Raw genomic sequence first — 19,549 nt, forward strand, 5'->3', positions numbered from 1 at the left:
AGCCGTGTGAACACCAGCCCTTAGGGATTCATTCTGTTGAATGACCCATTCTGCCACTTCGGAGACATTAAAGGGGATCAGTTGTAAGAGGATTTCCCCCTTTTGAGTGAATCGGGATGTGAGTGCACACCCAGCACAAGGAGACGTTTAGCCGTATTGCATATGCATAACTGAGGGATAAAAAGGAGTTCTGGGCTGGAGGGTGAGTGGACTTTTGCACTGATACCCATGCATCGGATCGAACTAGATTGCCCAGGAGTCAGACAAGAATCAATACAGCCACTGCATCTTCTTAGGTCTTCAGTCTTCCTGAGCAACCTTATCTTTCTTCAGCAGCTTGCACCGAGTAGCGTGAATCCAGACCTGATGTTGTTCTACTTTGATGGCAGTGCAGGTGACCAGTAGTACTTGATAGGGACCTTTCCACCTAGGAGACAAAGAATTCTTTTTGACTGCTTTGATATATACAAAATCACCAGGTTTAAATGGATGAGTATTCCCCTCCTTGGGCTTTGGCAGTGTTGCAAAGACTTTATCATGATTCAACTGGGCCACCTCACTTAGGGCCTGTGCATACTGTAAGGTTTACTCATCGACCCAAATTAATGCCACATCAGCCCCTGTCATTGGGGGCTTGGTGCCTGTGGTCATGGGTCTTCCCATTAAGACCTCAAACGGGGTTAGGCCTGTTGTTCTATTTACCTGATTCCTTAGGGTGTAAAGGGTAATAGGCAGCACTTCGGGCCATTTTAAATCAGTTTCCTGACAGACCTTTTCAAGGGTATTTTTTGGGGTACTATTGACTCGTTCTATTATTCCGTAGGATTGGAGTTGGTAAGGTACGTGCACCTTCCATTCAAATTCCATGGTCTGAGTCAGGGCTGTAACTATCTTTCCTGTAAAATGGTCCCTCTATCGGGTATTCCAAATCTAGGGATGATATCCTTCAGGCATTTTACCACTGTTCTAGCGTCATCTTTTCTGGTTGCAAAGGCTTCCACCCACTTGGAGAACATGTCCACTATCACTAGTATATATTTGAAACCTCCAGACGATGGCATATGCACAAAGTCTATTTGTAAATTTCCAAAGGGTCCAGCCGGTACCGGCAAGTGATCAAACTTCGGGTGTTTTTCCCCTCTTGTACTGTTGGCAAGTGGTACAAGTGTCAATTACTTGTTGAGGAGCGTTTGTTATACGGGGTGCAAACCATTGTTGTGTGACCTGATGCAACATCCTGCCATTTCCTACATGCCCTTGCCGATGCGCCAGGCAGGCAAGTGAATGGAGGAGACCGTTCGGGCAAACAATCCCTCCATCAGGGTGGTGCCACAAATTGTCGGGGTCCTGGGCACAGCCCTTTATAACCCAGGTATCTTTTTCCTTTTTTTTTAGGGGGGGTGCCCTGTTGAGCTTGTACTGCGAGAGTGAGGTCAATGGACTTAGGCAACAATTGGCGGAAAAAAGAGGACACCACAGTCACCCGGGACAAGGTGGCGTCTTTGGCTGCTTTATTAGCAGCGGCATTCTCGTGCAAAATATCATCTTGAAACTGAGTATGCGCATCACGCTTAATTGCGGCCAATCCACGGGCGAAGAAGGACGGTGCAAAGTAAATTACTAATCAAGGTGGCATGTTGACTGGGCTTACCAGAAGAGGTGATGAACCCACGGTGCTGCCATAGAGTGCCAAAATCGTGAACAACCCTGAAAGCGTACCGCGGGTCCGTATAAATGTTAGCAGTGCAACCCTCAGCAAGAATACAAGCACGGGTAAGGGCGAACAGTTCGGCGGCCTGGGCAGAAGTGCCGGGAGGTAGAGCAAATGCTTCCAGAACTGCAAAGGGAGTGACAATAGCATAACCTGCCAGAATGGCAGTGTTGTAAGGCCGGTAAGAGGAGCCATCAGTGAAGAGCACCAAATCGGGATTATCAAGGGGTGTTGACTGTAAGTCGGGGGGGGAGATGTGACAGAGTCGACAAGCTGCAGGCAGTCGTGTTCGATGTTGTCTACAGTAGTACTATCAGGGAGAAGGGTGGCAGGTTTAATGAGGGAGCTTGGTGGAAGGAGATATTTGGCTTAGACCGTAACATGACCTCGTACCCAGTGCAACGAGCGGCAGTCAAATGTTGAGTCGCTGCCAAATTTAGCAGCAGTAAAACTGCATGGTGGGCCAAAACGACACATCTGTGGTCTAAAAGCAATAGGATTGGATTTTTCTAAGATGACCACAGTGGCGGCAATAGCACGCAGACAACCGGGCATTCCTCTAACAACGGGAGGCAGCTGAACCGATTTAGTATGCTACCGGCCGCTTGAGTCCACCATGTTCGTGAGTCAGTATGCCACTTGCAAACCCTTTCTTTTCACTAACAAAGCGTGCAAAAGGCATTTGTTGTAATCTGGAATGCCCAGGGCAGGGGCTTCTGTCAGTGCAGTCTTAAGCTCAACCAAGGCTCTGCGACGTTCTGCAGTCCATTCAATTTCAGTGGAATGTCCCCGCAAGGTAGTCTGCCGAAGGACGGCGTCCATGCGTCAGTACTCAGGTATCCATTGTCTGCAATAATTAACCATACCAAGAAAGGATAACGTCTCTTTCTGCGTACTAGGCAAGGGGGCTTTCAGCACTGCCTCGATCCGTTCAGGTCCCAACCGACGTGTACTGTTCTCCAGAATAAAGCCTAAGTATCGTACAGAAGGCTGACAGAGCTGCAGTTTCGGGGCGGAGACATGGTGCCCTTTAATCGCCAAGTGAGAGAGTAAAGCAATTGTGTCTTTTTCACAGCTGACGTTGTTAATAGAGGCGATTAATAAGTCATCAGCATATTGTAAGGCTGAACTGTTACAGGGCAGAGAGAGTTCGCGAAGGTCAGCACGGACAGCGGTGGCGTAGACAGCCGGGCTCTCAGTACAGCCTGAGGAAGCTGGGTCCACGTATAAGTAAATGCAAAAAGGTCTTGGCTATCCTCATGCAGAGAAATAGAAAAGAAGGCTGAGCAGAGGTCAATCATTGTGTAGTAAGTCGAATTGTGGTTAAAGAGGACAAAATAACATTGGTGTCAGGGACCATGGGTGTTACAGGCACCACAATCTGATTGATGGCATGTAGGTCCTGGACGAAACACCACTTCCCTTTATGGGCGTGTTACAAGGACTCTGGGCTGGATGCAAAACACCTTGGGCCAAAAGCTCATCAATGACTGGCCTTATACCCTCCTCTGCTTCCGCAGGTAACCTATACTGTCGAATAGAGGGCAGAGGTGTACCGGAGCGAACAGTAACCCGATGGGTGAACAGGAAGAAACGAGCCCAACATGATTCTTGTGCAGAGCCCATAAACAGAAAGGGACAGACTGCAGAAGGAGAGGGAAGAACAAATCTACTGAGGAAGACGGCTGAAATCGGCAAAAGATAACAGGCCAGGACTCAGAAGTCAGCGTGATGCAACCTAAGTGGGCTGAAAGGTCATGAACCAAAACAGTTCCAAAAGGCGGAAGGGGAACCGTGATGGAACGCAGCGGATATTCCTCTCGCAGGCGCTTCAGCATGGGGCCAATCTGTGTAGGGTTCGCTGGGGCCTTAATAGCCACGGTGATATGAGGGACTGATGTGGGGCCCAGTTGAAACAGAGATCCTTGGGGGTGCGTCAGATCAATGGCGGCTCCCAAACCCAGAACACTGAAATAGATGTGACCGTCAAAACAGAGGGTATCAGGAGCATTAAGAAAAAGGGGTTGCCCGCTGAACATAGGAATTGGACTCTGTGTTTTGAAAATAGCGCCGTACAATGGGGGTTCTGGCAAGTAATCTGGTACTGAGCAAATGGCACAAGTAGCGTAAACATTCGTCGCTACTGTCAGTTAGGGCTGCACCGAGGCACACTAACATCTTCTCAAGGGGGTTATTTTGTAGGAGCCAACAGTATAGGTCAGGGGCACAGTTTGGGTCGTCAGATTCTTTGAGTAACATACTGTAGGCCAAAGAGACGGAATGTTCGGGAAGTTCGAGGAATAGTTTTTGCTGAGTGCAATGTATAGTAACTCCAAGCTTGCAGAGCGCTTGGTGACCCAATAGGCTGACAGGGGAATGTTTGGCAATTACAGAGGTCTCATTCACATTATGGTTTCCGATTTGGATAGGAATGGGATGGGATAAGGGCTCAACCGTCGGAATTCTGGCTGCTCCTATAGTGGAAATCTTTTTAGAACTACAAGGCAGGCCCACAAAGGGGGACACAGACGAGATCGTTGCGGCGGAATCAATCGGAAAGTTTACTTGTCTCCCTTCGATCTCAGTTTCAGCCATGGGGTCCTCATGGGGAGAGGAGGGCAATCTGATCATTGCAGCCTGTAAGGCTGCCCCTCCGTGGCACCCCAATTGTCCGTGAAGGAAAGGGTTATTAAAAGAAAAAGGGGTAGTGGGTATCTGATCGACAGCACGTGCCCCATCTCTCATTATGACAGTGCCAAGCCCAGTGGCCCTTCTGGCTGCATCGCCGGCAGACATCCTGTCCTTTATCCCTACCCTGCCACCACTGACCACAATTCTCATTTTGGAGTTTACTGTGTCTTTCCATGTGACCTCCGGGGTGGACCTGCTGGGCGAATTGGCCTTTAGGCTCACCAGATCGCTTGGTGAACAAACCCTGCCTGTCATTATAGGGGGGAGGATGGTCCCTAAGGGCAGCTGCCAAGAGAATATCAACCATAACCTGATCCTTGCTTTCTTCAGACTGTTCTAACTTTGGATACATTCCTGCGGCAGGAGTGCTAGGCTTAATATTCTTTCCATCACCAGTAGCCTTATTTTTTTTTAGGTTTCGGGGGTTGATGGCGCCCGGCCACTTCCAACCATTTGTCAAAACAAGTCATTGATCAAGGAGTCAATATGACACAAAATTAATTTCTTTTCTTTTGGGTTTGAGAAAGAATATTTGAAAATGTAGGTATTCATTTAATTTTCATTCCAAATACAGCTGTATTTACAATTTCCTTAATGCTGTTTAAGAACAAAAACATAAAAATAACCTTTGGCTTTAACTGGAGAAATAAAGAACATTTTGGAATAATGATGTACCATAAAAATAGACTGATTAAGTCTTACGAGAAAGTTGGCTATCAGCTCAGAGTAAGTGCATCTATAAATTATAAAATCAGTCATAGTTTAAAATTATAATTTGCATTTGTTGTCTGTATTTAAAGTAATAATAATGAGTCCATTCTACTGTTTCCTTCCAGGCAAACAACATGGGAGTTGGTGTTATTGGAATTATTGAGTGCGACTTTCTTAAGCCAACACATAATAAACAAGACTTTGATTATACGAATGAGTATAGGTAAAACTTCAATGTTGGGAAGCTATCTTATTTTCAGTACAGTATGCATATGGTTTTTTAAATTATAGCTATGTGACTTAAGCGTGCACTGACCTTAATTTCATTATACAATTTTATACTCTTTTTTTATGGAGGGAAAGAAGTTTACAATTTTCATACTGTTCTTTAATACCTCTTTAGAAATAAATGTATCATTAAATTGACTGCAATCACTTTAAAAAAAATGTTGATGTTCCTCTGGTAGCTTTGAGTTTTAATTTGATTTTTGGATGTGTGAGTTTATTTTTGTTGTGAATTGGTACTGTGCCAAGGCCAGTTTGCTCATTATTTCTAGTTTTACAAGAATAGAAGACAAGAAGGTAAAAGACGACAGCATAACATTATGACCCAGAATTGCATAGATGAGCTCTGTTGTGTTTTGTACAAGTACCTGACTGTTTTGAATAACACCATTTTAAAAAAAAAATAAGATCAGAGTTCCCTACGTTCTCCAGGCATCATGTGTTCTTGTAACCCTACTTTTAACTTCAACTACAAGCATCATTCTGCAATTCTCTTGATGAGATGGAATACCAAAGTACTGCTGTGCTTCTTTCCTCTCTCAAGACACACCATCTGGTGGCTGACTGAGAATATCTGACTATTAACAAAATAAAAGTTGTGTTTTAAGATATATTGTTATTCTTATTCTGATAAATTCACAATTAACTTCCCTACCAGCCATGGAGGAATCCTGAAAGTCATCCAGTGTGTACTGTTAGTCTTCACAGTAAAACTGTGTGAATAAATCATCTAACAGAGCACAGTAAACAGTATCAAAACTGTGTCAGTAATCTTAGAAGCACAGTGATCCTGAAGCATAGAGCTGGAGGAATACAGCAGGTCAGGCAGCGTCAGAGGAGTAGGAAAGTCGACGTTTCGGAGAAGTTCTGAAGAAGGGTCCCGACCCGAAACGTCGACTTTCCTGCTCCTCTGCTGCCTGACTAGCTGTGTTCCTCCAGCTCCACACTGTGTTGACTCTGACAGCAGCATCTGCAGTTCCTATCTCCGATCCCAGAAGTATAATCACTTAGATGGGTCTTCCTTGTTATTTTTCTGAAATATGCAATTTGTGCATTTGCAACCAAAACAAGAATGTGGCATAGGATATGTTTACAATACACTTTACACTGACACTGCAGCTACAAGGTTTATATGCCGTGAATCCAGAAAATTGTAAATATAGCTTTAATAGTATGAAGTGGAAAGTGCCATGGTGCTGACAGGTCCAGCAGAGTCAGTTTGGCCTTTGCATTTGAGTTTGATATTTGTTCAAACTAATTTTGGCTGTACACTGAATCTATACTTCTGGAGTGTGAATATGTTGTTCCACCACACAAGAAGACATGTTAAGATGTGTTTGATTTTTCCCTAAAAACAGAAAACATGCCTGAGTTATCTCTGTTCTAAACTGGTACATAATCATAAAGGTATTTAAAAAACTAGTGAGACAACTAAGAAGACGATTAAATGCTGAAGATTTTATCAGCCTTGGTGAAAAAGAACTAGAGAATTGAAATTTAAATCAGAACTTTTATTTAACCTATGTTGAGGTAGCTACTAAGCCATTTCCCATAACAAAAACAGGAAACGCAGGTGAGCCTCAGCAGGTCTGGCCGCATTTGTGGTCCGAAAGCAGAATTAACGTTGCAAATCTGATAGCCCTTTGGAAAAGTGGCGTTTATGCTGAAGATGAAATTTGGAGGGTGGGGGGCAAGAGGTGAGTGGATAAGTGGAGACAGAGCCCGGAGAGAAAGAAATATGAAAGGGGTAGGCAGACAAGATAGTAGGCTACAACAAAAAAGCAGCTGGATAAGTGATAACGAGAGCTGAGAGCAGGAGAGAATGGATAAACCATGTTGAAAGCCACCCAAGTCGTGGCAAGTCCAGGGTATGGAAAAGACTTGAATGCAAACAAATATTTCATTTCTTAGAATATACCTTTTACATGTTTTGTCCTAATTACAGACTGACGATTCAAGCACTAGGACTGAAGCTGAATGATTACTGGAATGAGAAGAAGAATAAAAGAAACCAAGAAGATCCTCAGAGTGTTGTACCGGTAGAAGATTCGCAGTAAGTATTTGTGCTACTTTAGCAAAAACATATCACTCATTCAAGTAGCATGTTTAACATGGCCTCATGTATTGTCACTGGACATTTAATCCACAGACCCAGGTGATGTCCTGGGGACCTGGGTTAGAATCCCACAACAGCAGGTGGTGGAATTGAACTCTATATTAAAAAAAAAGTCTGGAATTAAGAGTCTAACGATGACTATGAATCCATTGTCAATTGTTGGAAAAACCCATCATGGTCCACTAATGTCCTTTAGGGAAGGAAACTGCCATCCTTACCTAGTCTGGCCTAAATGTGACTCCAGATCACAGCAATGCTCTTTGGGCATTTGGAGATGGGTAATAAAGTCTCTGGCCTAGCCAGAGACTCCCATATTCTGTGAATGAATAATAAAAATGTAACTGACTCTTTCAATTCCCATGCAGCTTCCTAACCCTTTTGTGATGTGTGAACAATTCATGTTTGTATGCCAAGGTTTCAGTTACTTTGTTCAGTCTGGATGAGTGCAAATCTAAATTGCTGGGAGGTTTTTTCCTTTTAACGTTTAATTTCTGTGACATTGAAGACAATCGTTGTGGTTGGTTGGCTCGCCAAACTGGTTTGTTGTTCCGCAGATGTTTCATTACCCTGCTGGGTAACATTATCAGTGCGGCCTCCGATGAAGCGCCGGTGTGTTTTCCCGCCTGGTTTTTAAACTCTGATGTCAGTTGAGCTGGATTACCTCACTTCTGATTTTCTTTTGTAGTGGAGTATATATAGGGTCTAGCCCTATGTGTTTATTGATGGCCTTCTTAGTGGAGTATCAGGCTTCTAGGAATTCCCGTGCTTGTCTCTGCTTGACCTGTCCCAGGATCCTGGTGTTGTCCCAATCAAACTGGTGATTTTCCTTATCCATGTGGATGGAGATGAGTAAGTACTGGGCAGAGATTAGTCAGCAAGTCACCTCACTCAATCCACTCAGCCCAAGAGTTCCTCAATTCCCTCAGGACATAAACCAGTATTTCTCTTGCTAGTGGTATGTCAATCCATGTGATCAGGGCAGTAACGTAAAATGACACCATGGTTTTGTCGTCTATTCTTATGTCCTGAGGGAGTTGAGGAACTCTTGGGCTGAATGAATTGAGTGGGATGACTTGCTGATTAGTCTCCATTGTAACTCCTTGGCTAGTCTGTGTGATGGCATGCCTGGCAGGGAGACTATGGGTCTGAGGGGTACTTCCGGTTTGTGTACACTGGCAACATCACTAAAACAAGAACAAGACCCGAGTGACACCATCTCCACAGACAATATGCTGAAATTACTGGACCTATGCCTCACGACCCACTTTACCTTTTATGGCCAAATATATGAACAGGTCAACGGGGCACCCATGGGGGCCACCTATCTCTGGACTAATAGCTGAAGCAGTGATGCAGAGACTTGAAAGCATGGCACTTTCGCTAATCCAACCGAAACACGAACTAATAAACAACACTCTCACTGGGATCAAATTGACCAGGGAAGAGGAAAAGAATGAACAGCTCCCATTCCTGAACGTCATGTTAGAACGCAGGACCAACGGGGAATTCCTGACAAAAGTACACAGGAAAGCCACACACACTGACCAAGTACTGAATTTCAACAGCAACCACCCTAATACCCACAAACGAAGTTGCGTGAAAACTCTATTTAAACAGGCAACAACACACTGCAGCAACCTGGAACTACGCCAAAAAGAAGAAGAGTACCTCTTCCAAGTATTCAAAGACAACGGATACCCAAACAACTGGGTCAGACGATGCCTGTTACACAAACAACAACAGGAAGATACTGCATGCCCCAACACACTCCTCACGCTACCTACCATATATCAAGGACACATCTGAACTGACTGCAAGACTCCTACAGCCACTGGGCATCAGAGTAGCACACAAACCCACTTCAACCCTACGCCAACTGCTAACCTGAACCTAAGACCAGTTACCCACTATGGACAGAACCAACACCATATACAAGATTCCTTGCAAAGACTGCGACAAACGTTACATTGGACAGACAGGAAGAAAATTAGCCACAAAAGTACAGGAGCATCAACTAGCAACAAAAAGACACGGCCAATACTTACTCATCTCCATCCACATGGATAAGGAAAATCACCAGTTTGATTGGGACAACACCAGGATCCTGGGACAGGCCAAGCAGAGACAAGCACGGGAATTCCTAGAAGCCTGGCTCTCCACTAAGAAGGCCATCAATAAACACACAGAGGTAGACCCTAAATATAGTCCACTGCAAAGGAAAACCGAAGTGAGGTAATCCAGCTCAACAGACACCAGAGTTTATATACCAGACAGGAAAACACAACAGCGCTTCATCGGAGGCCGCACTGTTGATGTTACCCAGCATGGTAATGAAATGTCTGCGGAACAACCAACCAGCTCGGTGAGCCAACCAACCACAACCTGAGATACAAATCTACTCAAAAACCTTAGAAAAGGACATAATCTTGAATAGTTGGTTTCGCAGACTTAAAATAATTGGCCAAACGTTTAGAGGAAAATGTCAAAAAGTTTCAAAGTTATGAAGGTCTAAAACATGATTTGAAAAGGTGTTGAAATTAGATTTTCATAGGAATCTTTAAAAAGAAATTGAGTCTGTACATGAAGAGCACTAATGTGCAAGGTTGTGGAGAAAAGCTAGCTGTTGAGGTAAATTGAATAGCTCTTTCAGAGTACTGGTGCAGACTGAGTGGCTTCATTCTGTGCTAGATCATTCTATGAAGATAGTTCTGTCTTGCATGATACTGCAGAGTTCTGACTTGGGTCTGGAATCTGATTTCAGAAGTTGATCTTGTAAATGTAAAACTTTAATGAACATTTACTGTCAAAAAAAGTTGTACTTACGTCACACTTTATGAACGTTTTTGCATTTATAAATTTTTATTTCAACATTTAAAGCTGAAAAATTGTAAATTGGTTCCAATCAGCATACGATTAGTGGATTCAATCAAACATTCAGTGCTTTAACTTTTCCAGAAATTGTCTAAAGTGCTTTCTGAAATATTTTTGTTTGCTGTTTTCTTAGCTAAACTTTCTAAGGGCCACAATAAGGGTTTAAACAAAACAGCCAAGAAAAATGCAAACATCAATAGTAAAATTATCCACTGAAATATCTTTTAAGGACTCCCATGATTTATGACACATAAGCATCTTACACTTGGGTGCTGGAAATTAAGTATCTTGCTGTGAGTCAGTTCCACAAGAGATTTTATAGGTAAAGTTCAACACAGTTTTGTTTATGGTTTGCAATTTATTTCTGCCTTTGAATTCATAAGTTTATAGTTTTTTTCCAAGTGTAGAATGTACATTAACTTTTATTTTGCAGGAAGCTTCCTGATCAAGTTTGGGCTCAATGTGATGGCTGTTTAAAATGGCGAAAGCTTCAAGATGGGATTGATCCAGATATGCTGCCTGATAAGTGGTTCTGTAGCATGAATCCAGATCCATGTTTTAGGTAAGAACCATTCAGTATTAGTTTCATATATTTACTTTTTATCAAAATGATATTCCATTTCTCAATTTTACATGAGGGCCAATCCCAAAGCACCACGTCAAAAGAAGATTCGAAAAGGAGAGAACACTGGCTAACACTGAAATAATAATTAGGCAAGCTTGGGGATTAGAGGTCTGTAAGCTTCAGGTCATATTATCTCATTATTTTTAGACAACTATGCACTTCTTTCTTCATCAATTCTTTTGCCTTTTCAGTTGTTTATAATTTCCTTTATGTTCCCAGATGTATACATTTAATCTAGACCTGCTTTTTATTTCATACAAGGGACTGTCTGAAGTGTAGGTGTGCTGAGTTGATTTTTAAACCTGTTCCCTTGTTTTAGAAAAATACAAACAAGGAGCAGCATTAGAACATTCAGCTCTCAAACCTGCTCTGCCATTGGAGAAGATCGTGGCCAATCTGATTGTAACCTCAAATCCATATTCCCACTTGCCCCTAATAACCTTTCACCCACTTGCCTAACAAGAATCTATCCATCTCTGTCTTAAAATTGTTCAAAAACTGTCTTCCTGAAAAGGAAGTGGAAGCAGAATCCCAAAACAAACGCAGTGCTGGAGAAACTCATCTGGTCTGGCAGCATCTGTGGAGAGAGAAACCGAGTTAATGTTCTGAGTGTCTTCTTCAAAACTGACAGGGGTAGGAAATTGTTTTTATTTACTTTCAATAGGGGTGAAGGGAACAGATGATGTAGATGCCTAGTGCAGAAAACAAACGGATTGTTAAGGATGAAAGAGAAACAGAGATGGCAAATGGGTGTGAATTAAGGTGTGAAAGAGAGAATGGGTCCTGTCTGTTCAGAGCAAAGTCAAGAAGACGCAAATAAGACTATACTTGGGGGTGGGGGTCTGGGTGTGGGTGGTTGGTCGGGGGAGGGAATAAGTGTAGAAAAGTGGAGAATAGGCATGATGCAGTCTGGATCTGAAGTTGTAGAATTCAATATTCAGGCCTAGGTGCTGTGAAGTGCCTAAAGGGAAAATGAGGGTTGTTCCTCAAGCTTGTGTTATGCTTTTTTTGGAACATTGCAGCAGGCCCAAGGTTGCTGTCATGCTAACATTTCTGTAGCTGTCATGTCCATAACCCCAGCGAGACAGACTTTGTTCACAGTTTGGATGAAGACATGCACCAGCACTCTGCCTGTGTACGCGCATGAATTTCTGAAAAGACGTTTATAAACAAAATGGAAACAGAGAACATTTGGTGCCTCATTCAAGGCTGAACATGGGAATAATGAAGTATCAAACTTTTATGGAGGATGTGTACTATAATCACAGATCTTCCAAGTCCAGTTTATTTAATGATTTTGTGGCTTTAATTATTTATAAATAGAGTTTTTAAAAAAAACTTATGGCCAAAAGCTTGTGTGGCAAAAAGAAAAGTGGGTAATGGGTAAATTTGCTTGTGATAGCTACAAGTCTTTTCCCACATTCACTTCAGCTGAACTCTGCTTTGTGATCAGCGTTCAAGCTAAAACCTCATTTTTGGATGACTTTTCTCTCAAAGGTGTCTTTTGCACAAGTTACAATTCCTACAGAGATAGTAAGAACTGCTGATAACACAGCGTGGAGCTGGAGGAGCAAACGGCCAGGCAGCATCCGAGGAGCAGAAAAGTTGATGTTTCGGGTCAGGACCACATCCACTTTCCTGCTCCTCTGATGCTGCCTGGCCTGCTGTGCTCCTCCAGCTCCAAACTGTGTTACAATTCCTGCAGTTTTTGTGTGTGTGGATTTATAGAACAGCATAAAGTACCTCCGTTATCTGCAGACTGCTTCTTTTGGCAATTCTTTCGGCACTTCTTTCCTGACTCCTATTCTTAGAAAATTAGCATTTTGAAGAAAAGTGGTCACATTTGGAGAATGGTCTGCATTATGTGGGAGAGTTTTACTGCAGGTGCACAAATTCCATTCCGGAATTTTTTTTTTTAAAGCAATGTAGTTTGCATAATAAATACACCTTTTGAAAAAGACCTCGTGCTATAATGATGCTTTTCCCATATTTCAAATTTGGCTGTTTTTTTAAAGTTCGGAAATACGCAAGTATTTGAGAGATGATTAACAAATTATTAAGGAAAAAATATTTTTCTGTGTTTGTTTGAAATTAATTCACTGCAGAATATAGTGCAAGTGGATTAATTTAGGTGGAAGTTGTTTAAAGAATGCATAAGAGTGCAGTTTAAATGATTACATCCATGCTGTTTTTTTTTAGTTCAAATCAAACATGTAAAACCACAAATGTTGAATATGTTCCTGCAGGAAATGTGTAGTAATCCAGCATTTGAAAATTAAAGATAGAGCAATGCTTTACATGGAACCCCTTATCACGAAGGATGTCACAAGATGTTAATCTATTGCTTTCTAAGATGTTGTATGTTGCTGGTGTTTTCTGCCTTCATCTATCAACTTGCTTTTGATTGAATATTTGTTGTCTTGTTTAGGAGCTGCAGTGTTCCAGAAGAACCTGAAGATGCTATTGATGTTACTCCCAGTTATGAAAAAACATATAAAAAGCTGTAAGTTTTTCTCACTGATGGAAGGTTTTACATTATTGACCTGATATGTTAAATGCTGCTGCAGGTCTTTAACCTTACAGTCCTGTACGTGACTATCTTTTAGACCAAAATGCATTCTTAAATTTGTAACTAAATCGTGGACTTAAAAATATATTTCAAACATGGGCTTGACCAGGTTGATAAAGTGTAGTTTGTTTTTTTTCCACCCCTTATACTGTGTATTGGTGGGTTCAGTGGTGTTTCTGTGCAACTGTTGCTCCCATGTTTCCACCGGTGTTGTCAGTATAGTGGGTGATTAGAAGTCATAATGAAGTAACCTATAGGGCATATAAAGCACATACCCTGGTGAGAGTGGTAGTTCCCAGAATGGGGGTGGGGGGAAGGAAAGATTCATATACCCTTCCAATTGGTCATTTGGTAATAATGGTGTCTACATTTATGTTGTTTGGATTATTTCTACTGGATTACAGGGTTATGAGAATGGGGTGGGATGCTTCTTGGAGAGTTGGTGCAAACCCGATGAGCCAAATGGACTTTCTGTACACTGTAGGAATTCTGTGTTGCTATGGTTGAGGAAATTTGATGTTTTTTTTTAAAAAACATCCTCAAGGGTTTTAACATGGTAAAAAACAAAATATTATTTTCTTTGATTGGGAAAATTAACATGAAATTTTGACTCAGCAACAGTGACATATTTCCTGACTTGGAGCTGCCTTGCTGTTCCTTCACTGTTGCTGGGTCAAAATCCTGACACTCCTGACACTCCCTTTCTGACAGAGCAGTGGGCTTACCTATACTGAATAGACTGCAGTGGTTCAAAAGGCAGCTCACCATCATCTTCTCCAGGGAAATTGGTGATCGGCAATAAATACCAGTCCAGCCAACGAAGCCCACGTCCCCAAATGATTAATAAGAAATTATGATGGTGAAAGTGAAAACGATGTTGAAAGAAACTTCTTGACACACAGGATTGTTCCATTTATGGAAAACATCATGAGTAACACTGACCTTCCCGTTCACAAAGACTTGAAAAACCTGCCAAGAAGATGCTTAGAGTGATGATGGTCACTCTGGCAAAAGAATGGCTAGTATTTGAGTCACTGATTTGCACAAGACAGGGACAATGTGACACCCTGTTCCACAATTGAAAATAGCTACAGAGATAGTGGACTGGTAATAATCTTCTAGGAATCCTTAGATTATGGAAAAGTTCCAGACAATTAGAAAGCTTATTTATAAAGTGATTTGGGGACAAAAACAAGTAACTATAGGCCAGTCAACTTAATGTCTGTTATTGGAAAAATGTTAGTCTATTATAAAGAATGTAATAGCAGACCGTCTAGAAATAGAGGATGATCAAGCAGAGTCAGCATAACTTCATACAGGGGAAACCACAGCTAACAACTTGACTAGAGTTCTTTGAGGAGGTAGCAAGCAGGATAGATAATGGGTAGGCTGTGGATCTGATCCATTTGGATTTTCAGAAGCCATTTGATAAACTGCTGCGCTAAATAAGATGGAGGTTGTATGTTAGCATGGATAGGGGATTGGCTAACTAATGAAAGACATTGTAAGAGGCATTTTCAGGATGAACCTGATGGTGTGTCACAGGGAATAGTGCTCGGGCTACATTTATTTATTATATGTATAGATGACTTGGATAAGGAAAGTGAATGTACTACAGCCAAAGTAAGAAAGTTTTATTAAAACGATGCAAGGCACTAGTAAGACCACAGCTTGAATACTTTGAACGATTTGGAGCCCCTTTATCTAAGGAAAGATATATTGACATTGACAGCAGTCCAGAGAAAGTTCATTTGGCTGATACCAGCTATTAGAGGGACTGTCTTATGAGGAGAGGTTGAGTACATTGGGGCTATACTGGTTGGAATATGGAAAAATGAGAGGTGACCTCATTGTAACATTCAAGGTTCTTACAGGACTTGACAGGATGCATGTGTAAAGGTTGATTCCCCTTAGGGAGAGTCAAGGACCAGGGGCATAATCTCAGAATAAGAGGTTGCATGTTTAAGGTGGTGATTAAGAAGAATTTCTTTTCTGAGGGTAGTGAATCTGGAATTCTTTACTGTGGGGGCTGTTGAGGCTAGGTTACTAAGTATATGAAATGCGGATTTTTAATTAATAAGGCAATCAAGGGTTATAGGGAAAAGCAAGAAATGATCTCATTGAATGGTAGAGCAGACTTGATAGTCTGAATGGCCTGCTTCTGCTCTGACATCTTATGAAAGACAAACTACAGTATGATTCTAACCATAATCCCATTACATATGGCTGCCCTCTGCAAAATGTTGCAGGAGGCAGCTCATTTCCCTAATTGGTATCTCGAGAACATTGAATGGATAAACACACTAGACTACCATTACTACCAAAGTTTCCTGTCTTACAAAAGTTTATAATACTTTGCCACAGGTAATGGCTGACACCACTGTAATTTCTAAGGGAAGATTGGATAAATATTTGAGAAATCGGTTGATTATAAGGACTTGGAGAGAAGAGAAAGCTCGTATGAATTTTAGATTGATCAAGCCAATTAGATGTACCTCCAACTTCTAGAGTCATACAGCATGGAAACAGACCCACTGGTCTAACCAATCCATGCCAAACTTTTTGTTTGTAATTCTGTAGTTTTAATTCTTATTTAGAGCATAAGAAGACTAGGAATTTTTTTCATAAAGGATTGTTCAAATGTAGAATGCATGCAAAGTTAAACACTTCAACAGAGAAACTGAAGATATATATGTAAAAGCAGTAAAATGAAATGAGAATTGATCACCTCAGTGAGAGTGACAGCAGACTCAATGGGCCAAATAACATTTTTCTGTACTGAATTTCTAAAGTATGTGATTTCTGATTGCTGTCTACTTACCTCTGCTGGAAGTGTGTGTCTGTATGGGCAAGATTGAATTCCGTGTGATGGCTTCCCCTGTTTGATTAGCCTACTCAAACTTATTATCCAGGCAGGCCCGTGAAGAATTGCCATTTGGGTGAGGTATAAGAGAGCAGCTGTCTCATATGAACCAAACATTAATGTCAGGAAAGGTGACGGAGGACATTGTGAAAAGGTCCATTTCTGTATCAAAACAACTGATTTCCCTGGTTAAAATCCACAGAATAGTAAATCAGCTAAGTAATGTTGCAGCTGTTGTTTGACAACTGGGTCTCTAGGGATCTAGAATGCATTTAAATTGCACAATTCATGCTTATCTTGTGAGTACATATTTTGCAGGTAATAGGTTAGTTTTATAGGTTTTCTTTGTATCAATGTAACCTATTATGGGTTATTCCAGAGAACAAAGAAATCGTGAGAAAAACCGACAGCGATTAATGGATCAAGACAAACAGGCAAGCTAACTTATTATGTCACCATGTTATTAATGAGTCAATTTTTAGTTTCTGTTTGTCCAAACCAATGTTAAAGAATTAATGTAAAATTGCTGGTATAATGTCCTTCATTTGCCTAAAAGTTTCTACTTTCTACAATTGAATGCATGTATGCAAGAAACAAAAATAACAATTGTTTTGAAACTCAATAGGCCTGGCAGCATCAATAGAAAGAAAGATAGACAAACAACAGGAGACCTAGTACTGATACCTGTGGAACACCAACTGTCACAGGCCTCCAGTCTGCAACAAACCTCCACCAACACACCCTTTGTCTCCTACCGTCAAGCCAATTTTGTATCCAATTGACAAGCTCTCTCTGAATCACATGTGATCTAACTTTACTAACCAGTCTACCATGCAGAACCTTGTCAAAGGCTTTACTAAAGTCCATGTAGACACCACCTACCATTCTGCTGTCATCAATCGTTTTGCTTACATCTTCAAAAAAAACTCAAACAGAAAACTGGTGAAACTCAGCAGGTCTAGCAATATCTGTGGGAAGATAGCAGAGTTAACATTTAGAGTCTGGTGATTAGCTTGGATGAAGAGTCACTGGACCCTAACCCTAACGTTTAGAGTCTGGTGATTAGGTCAGATGAAGAGTCACTGGACTCGAAACATTAACTCTGCTATCTTCCCACAGATATTGCTAGACCAGCTGAATTTCGCCAGTGATTTTGGTTTGAGTTTTGTAAAAAGGAAGCAAAACGATTGATAAGAGCAGAATGGTAGATGGTGTTTACAAGGACTTTAGTAAAGCCTTTGACAAGGTTCTGCATGGTAGACTGGTTAGTAAAGTTAGATCACATGGGATTCAGAGAGAGCTTGTCAATTGGATACAAAATTGGCTTGACGGTAGGAGACAAAGCGTGGTGGTGGAGGTTTGTTGCAGACTGGAGACCTGTGCCAGTTGGTGTTCCACAGGTATCAGTACTGGGTCTCCTGTTGTTTGTCATTTACATAAATAATTTGGATGAGCATTTAGGAGGCATGGTTAGTAAGTTTGCACATGACACTACAATTTGAAGTTATAGTCAATAGTGAAGAAAATTATCTAAGATTACAAATAGACCTCGATCAATTATGCCAATAGGCTGAGGAGTAGCAGATGCAGTTTAATTTGGATAGATGCCAGATATTGCATTTTGGTAAAGCGAACAAGAGCAGGACTTGTACACTTAATGGTAGTGCCTTGGGTAATGTTGTAGAATAGAGACACCTAGAGGTTCAGATATATAGTTCTTTCAAAGTTCCATCACAGGTAGACAGGATGTTAAGAAGGCATTTAGCACGCTTGCCTTCATTGCTCAGACCGTTGAGTATAGGAGTTGGGCTGGCATGGTGGAATACTGTGTACAGTTCTGGTCACCCTACTATCGGAAGGATGTTATTAAATTGGAGAGGGTTCAGAAAAGTTTTATCAGGATGTTGCCAGGACTGGAGCGTTGGAGTTAGATTGGGTGGCTGGATGGGCTGGGACTTTTTTCACTGGAGCATAGGAAGTTGAGCGGTAACCTTAGAGGTTTATAAAATCAGGAAGGGCACAAACAAGGTGAATAGCAAAGGTCTTTTCCCTAGGAGTACAAAACCTAGTGGCATATTTTTAAGGTGAGAGGAGAAGGATGTAAAAGGGACCTGAGGCTCAACATTTTCTCTGAGGGCGGTTCATATGTGGAATGAACTGCCAGAGGAAGTGGTAGAGGTAAGTATCGTTACAACATTAAAAAGACATTTGGACAGGTACACACATAGGAAAGGTTAGAGGGATATGAGCCAAATGCAGGCAAGGAAGACTAGTTTAATTTTGAAAACATGGTCAGCATGAACATGTTGGACTGAAGGCTCTGTTTCCACGCTGTATGACTCTACCTCCAGCTTCTGCAGTTCTTAGAGTCATAGAGCTGTACAGCATGGAAACAGACCCTTTGTTCCAACTCATCTATGCTGACCAGATATCTAACTTAATCTAGCCCCATTTGCCAGCATTTGGCCCATATCCCTGTGAACCATTTTTATTCATGTACCCATCCAGACACCTTTTAAATGTTGTAATTGTACCAGCCTCCACCACTTCACCCTTTGCGTGGAAAAAATGCCCATTAGGTTCCTTTTAAATCTTTCCTCTCTTACCTTAAAGCTATGCCCTCTAGTTTTGGACTCCTCTGCACTGGAAAAAACACTTTGGCTATTCACTCTGTCCATGCCCCTCATAATTTTATAAAACTCTATAAAGTCATCTCCTCAGCCTCTGATACTACAGGGATAAAAGCCCCAGCCTATTCGGCCTCTCCCTATAGCTCAAACCTTCCAATCCCAGCAACATCCTTGTAAATCTTTTTGGTACCCTTTCAAGTTTCATAACACCTTTCCTATAGCCTGGAGACCAGAACTGAACTATTCCAAAAGTGGCCTAATCAATGTCCGCAACATGACCTCTCAACTCATATACTCGACGCATTGATCAACAAAGGCAAGTGTACCAACTGCCTTCTTCGTTACCCTGTCTACCTGTGACTCCACCTTCAAGGAACTATGAACCTGCGCCCCCAAGGTCTCTTTATTCAGCACACACTCCCCAAGAACCTGCCATTAAATGTATAAGTCCTATCCCGATTTGCCTTCGTGAAATGG

The 19,549-nt window shown here is 41.7% G+C and overlaps 1 protein-coding gene across 4 annotated transcripts in view; it reads left to right on the forward strand.

Annotated features, from left to right (window-relative positions):
* The window catches only part of LOC109931459 (MORC family CW-type zinc finger protein 3-like), a 57,845-nt gene that overhangs the window by 12,532 nt on the left and 25,764 nt on the right, over positions 1-19,549 (forward strand). For all 4 annotated transcript variants that reach the window (XM_048602601.1, XM_048602603.1, XM_048602602.1 and 1 more), the window contains exons 8-13: positions 5,009-5,128; positions 5,239-5,336; positions 7,344-7,451; positions 10,819-10,947; positions 13,439-13,513; positions 16,822-16,876. In XM_048602601.1, the coding sequence (XP_048458558.1) occupies positions 5,009-5,128; positions 5,239-5,336; positions 7,344-7,451; positions 10,819-10,947; positions 13,439-13,513; positions 16,822-16,876 (585 nt within the window). The remainder of the gene's footprint in view (positions 1-5,008; positions 5,129-5,238; positions 5,337-7,343; positions 7,452-10,818; positions 10,948-13,438; positions 13,514-16,821; positions 16,877-19,549) is intronic.

This window comes from Rhincodon typus, chromosome 11 (genome assembly GCF_021869965.1).
Source record: "Rhincodon typus isolate 14 chromosome 11, sRhiTyp1.1, whole genome shotgun sequence".
NCBI classification, from domain to species: Eukaryota; Metazoa; Chordata; class Chondrichthyes; order Orectolobiformes; family Rhincodontidae; genus Rhincodon; species Rhincodon typus.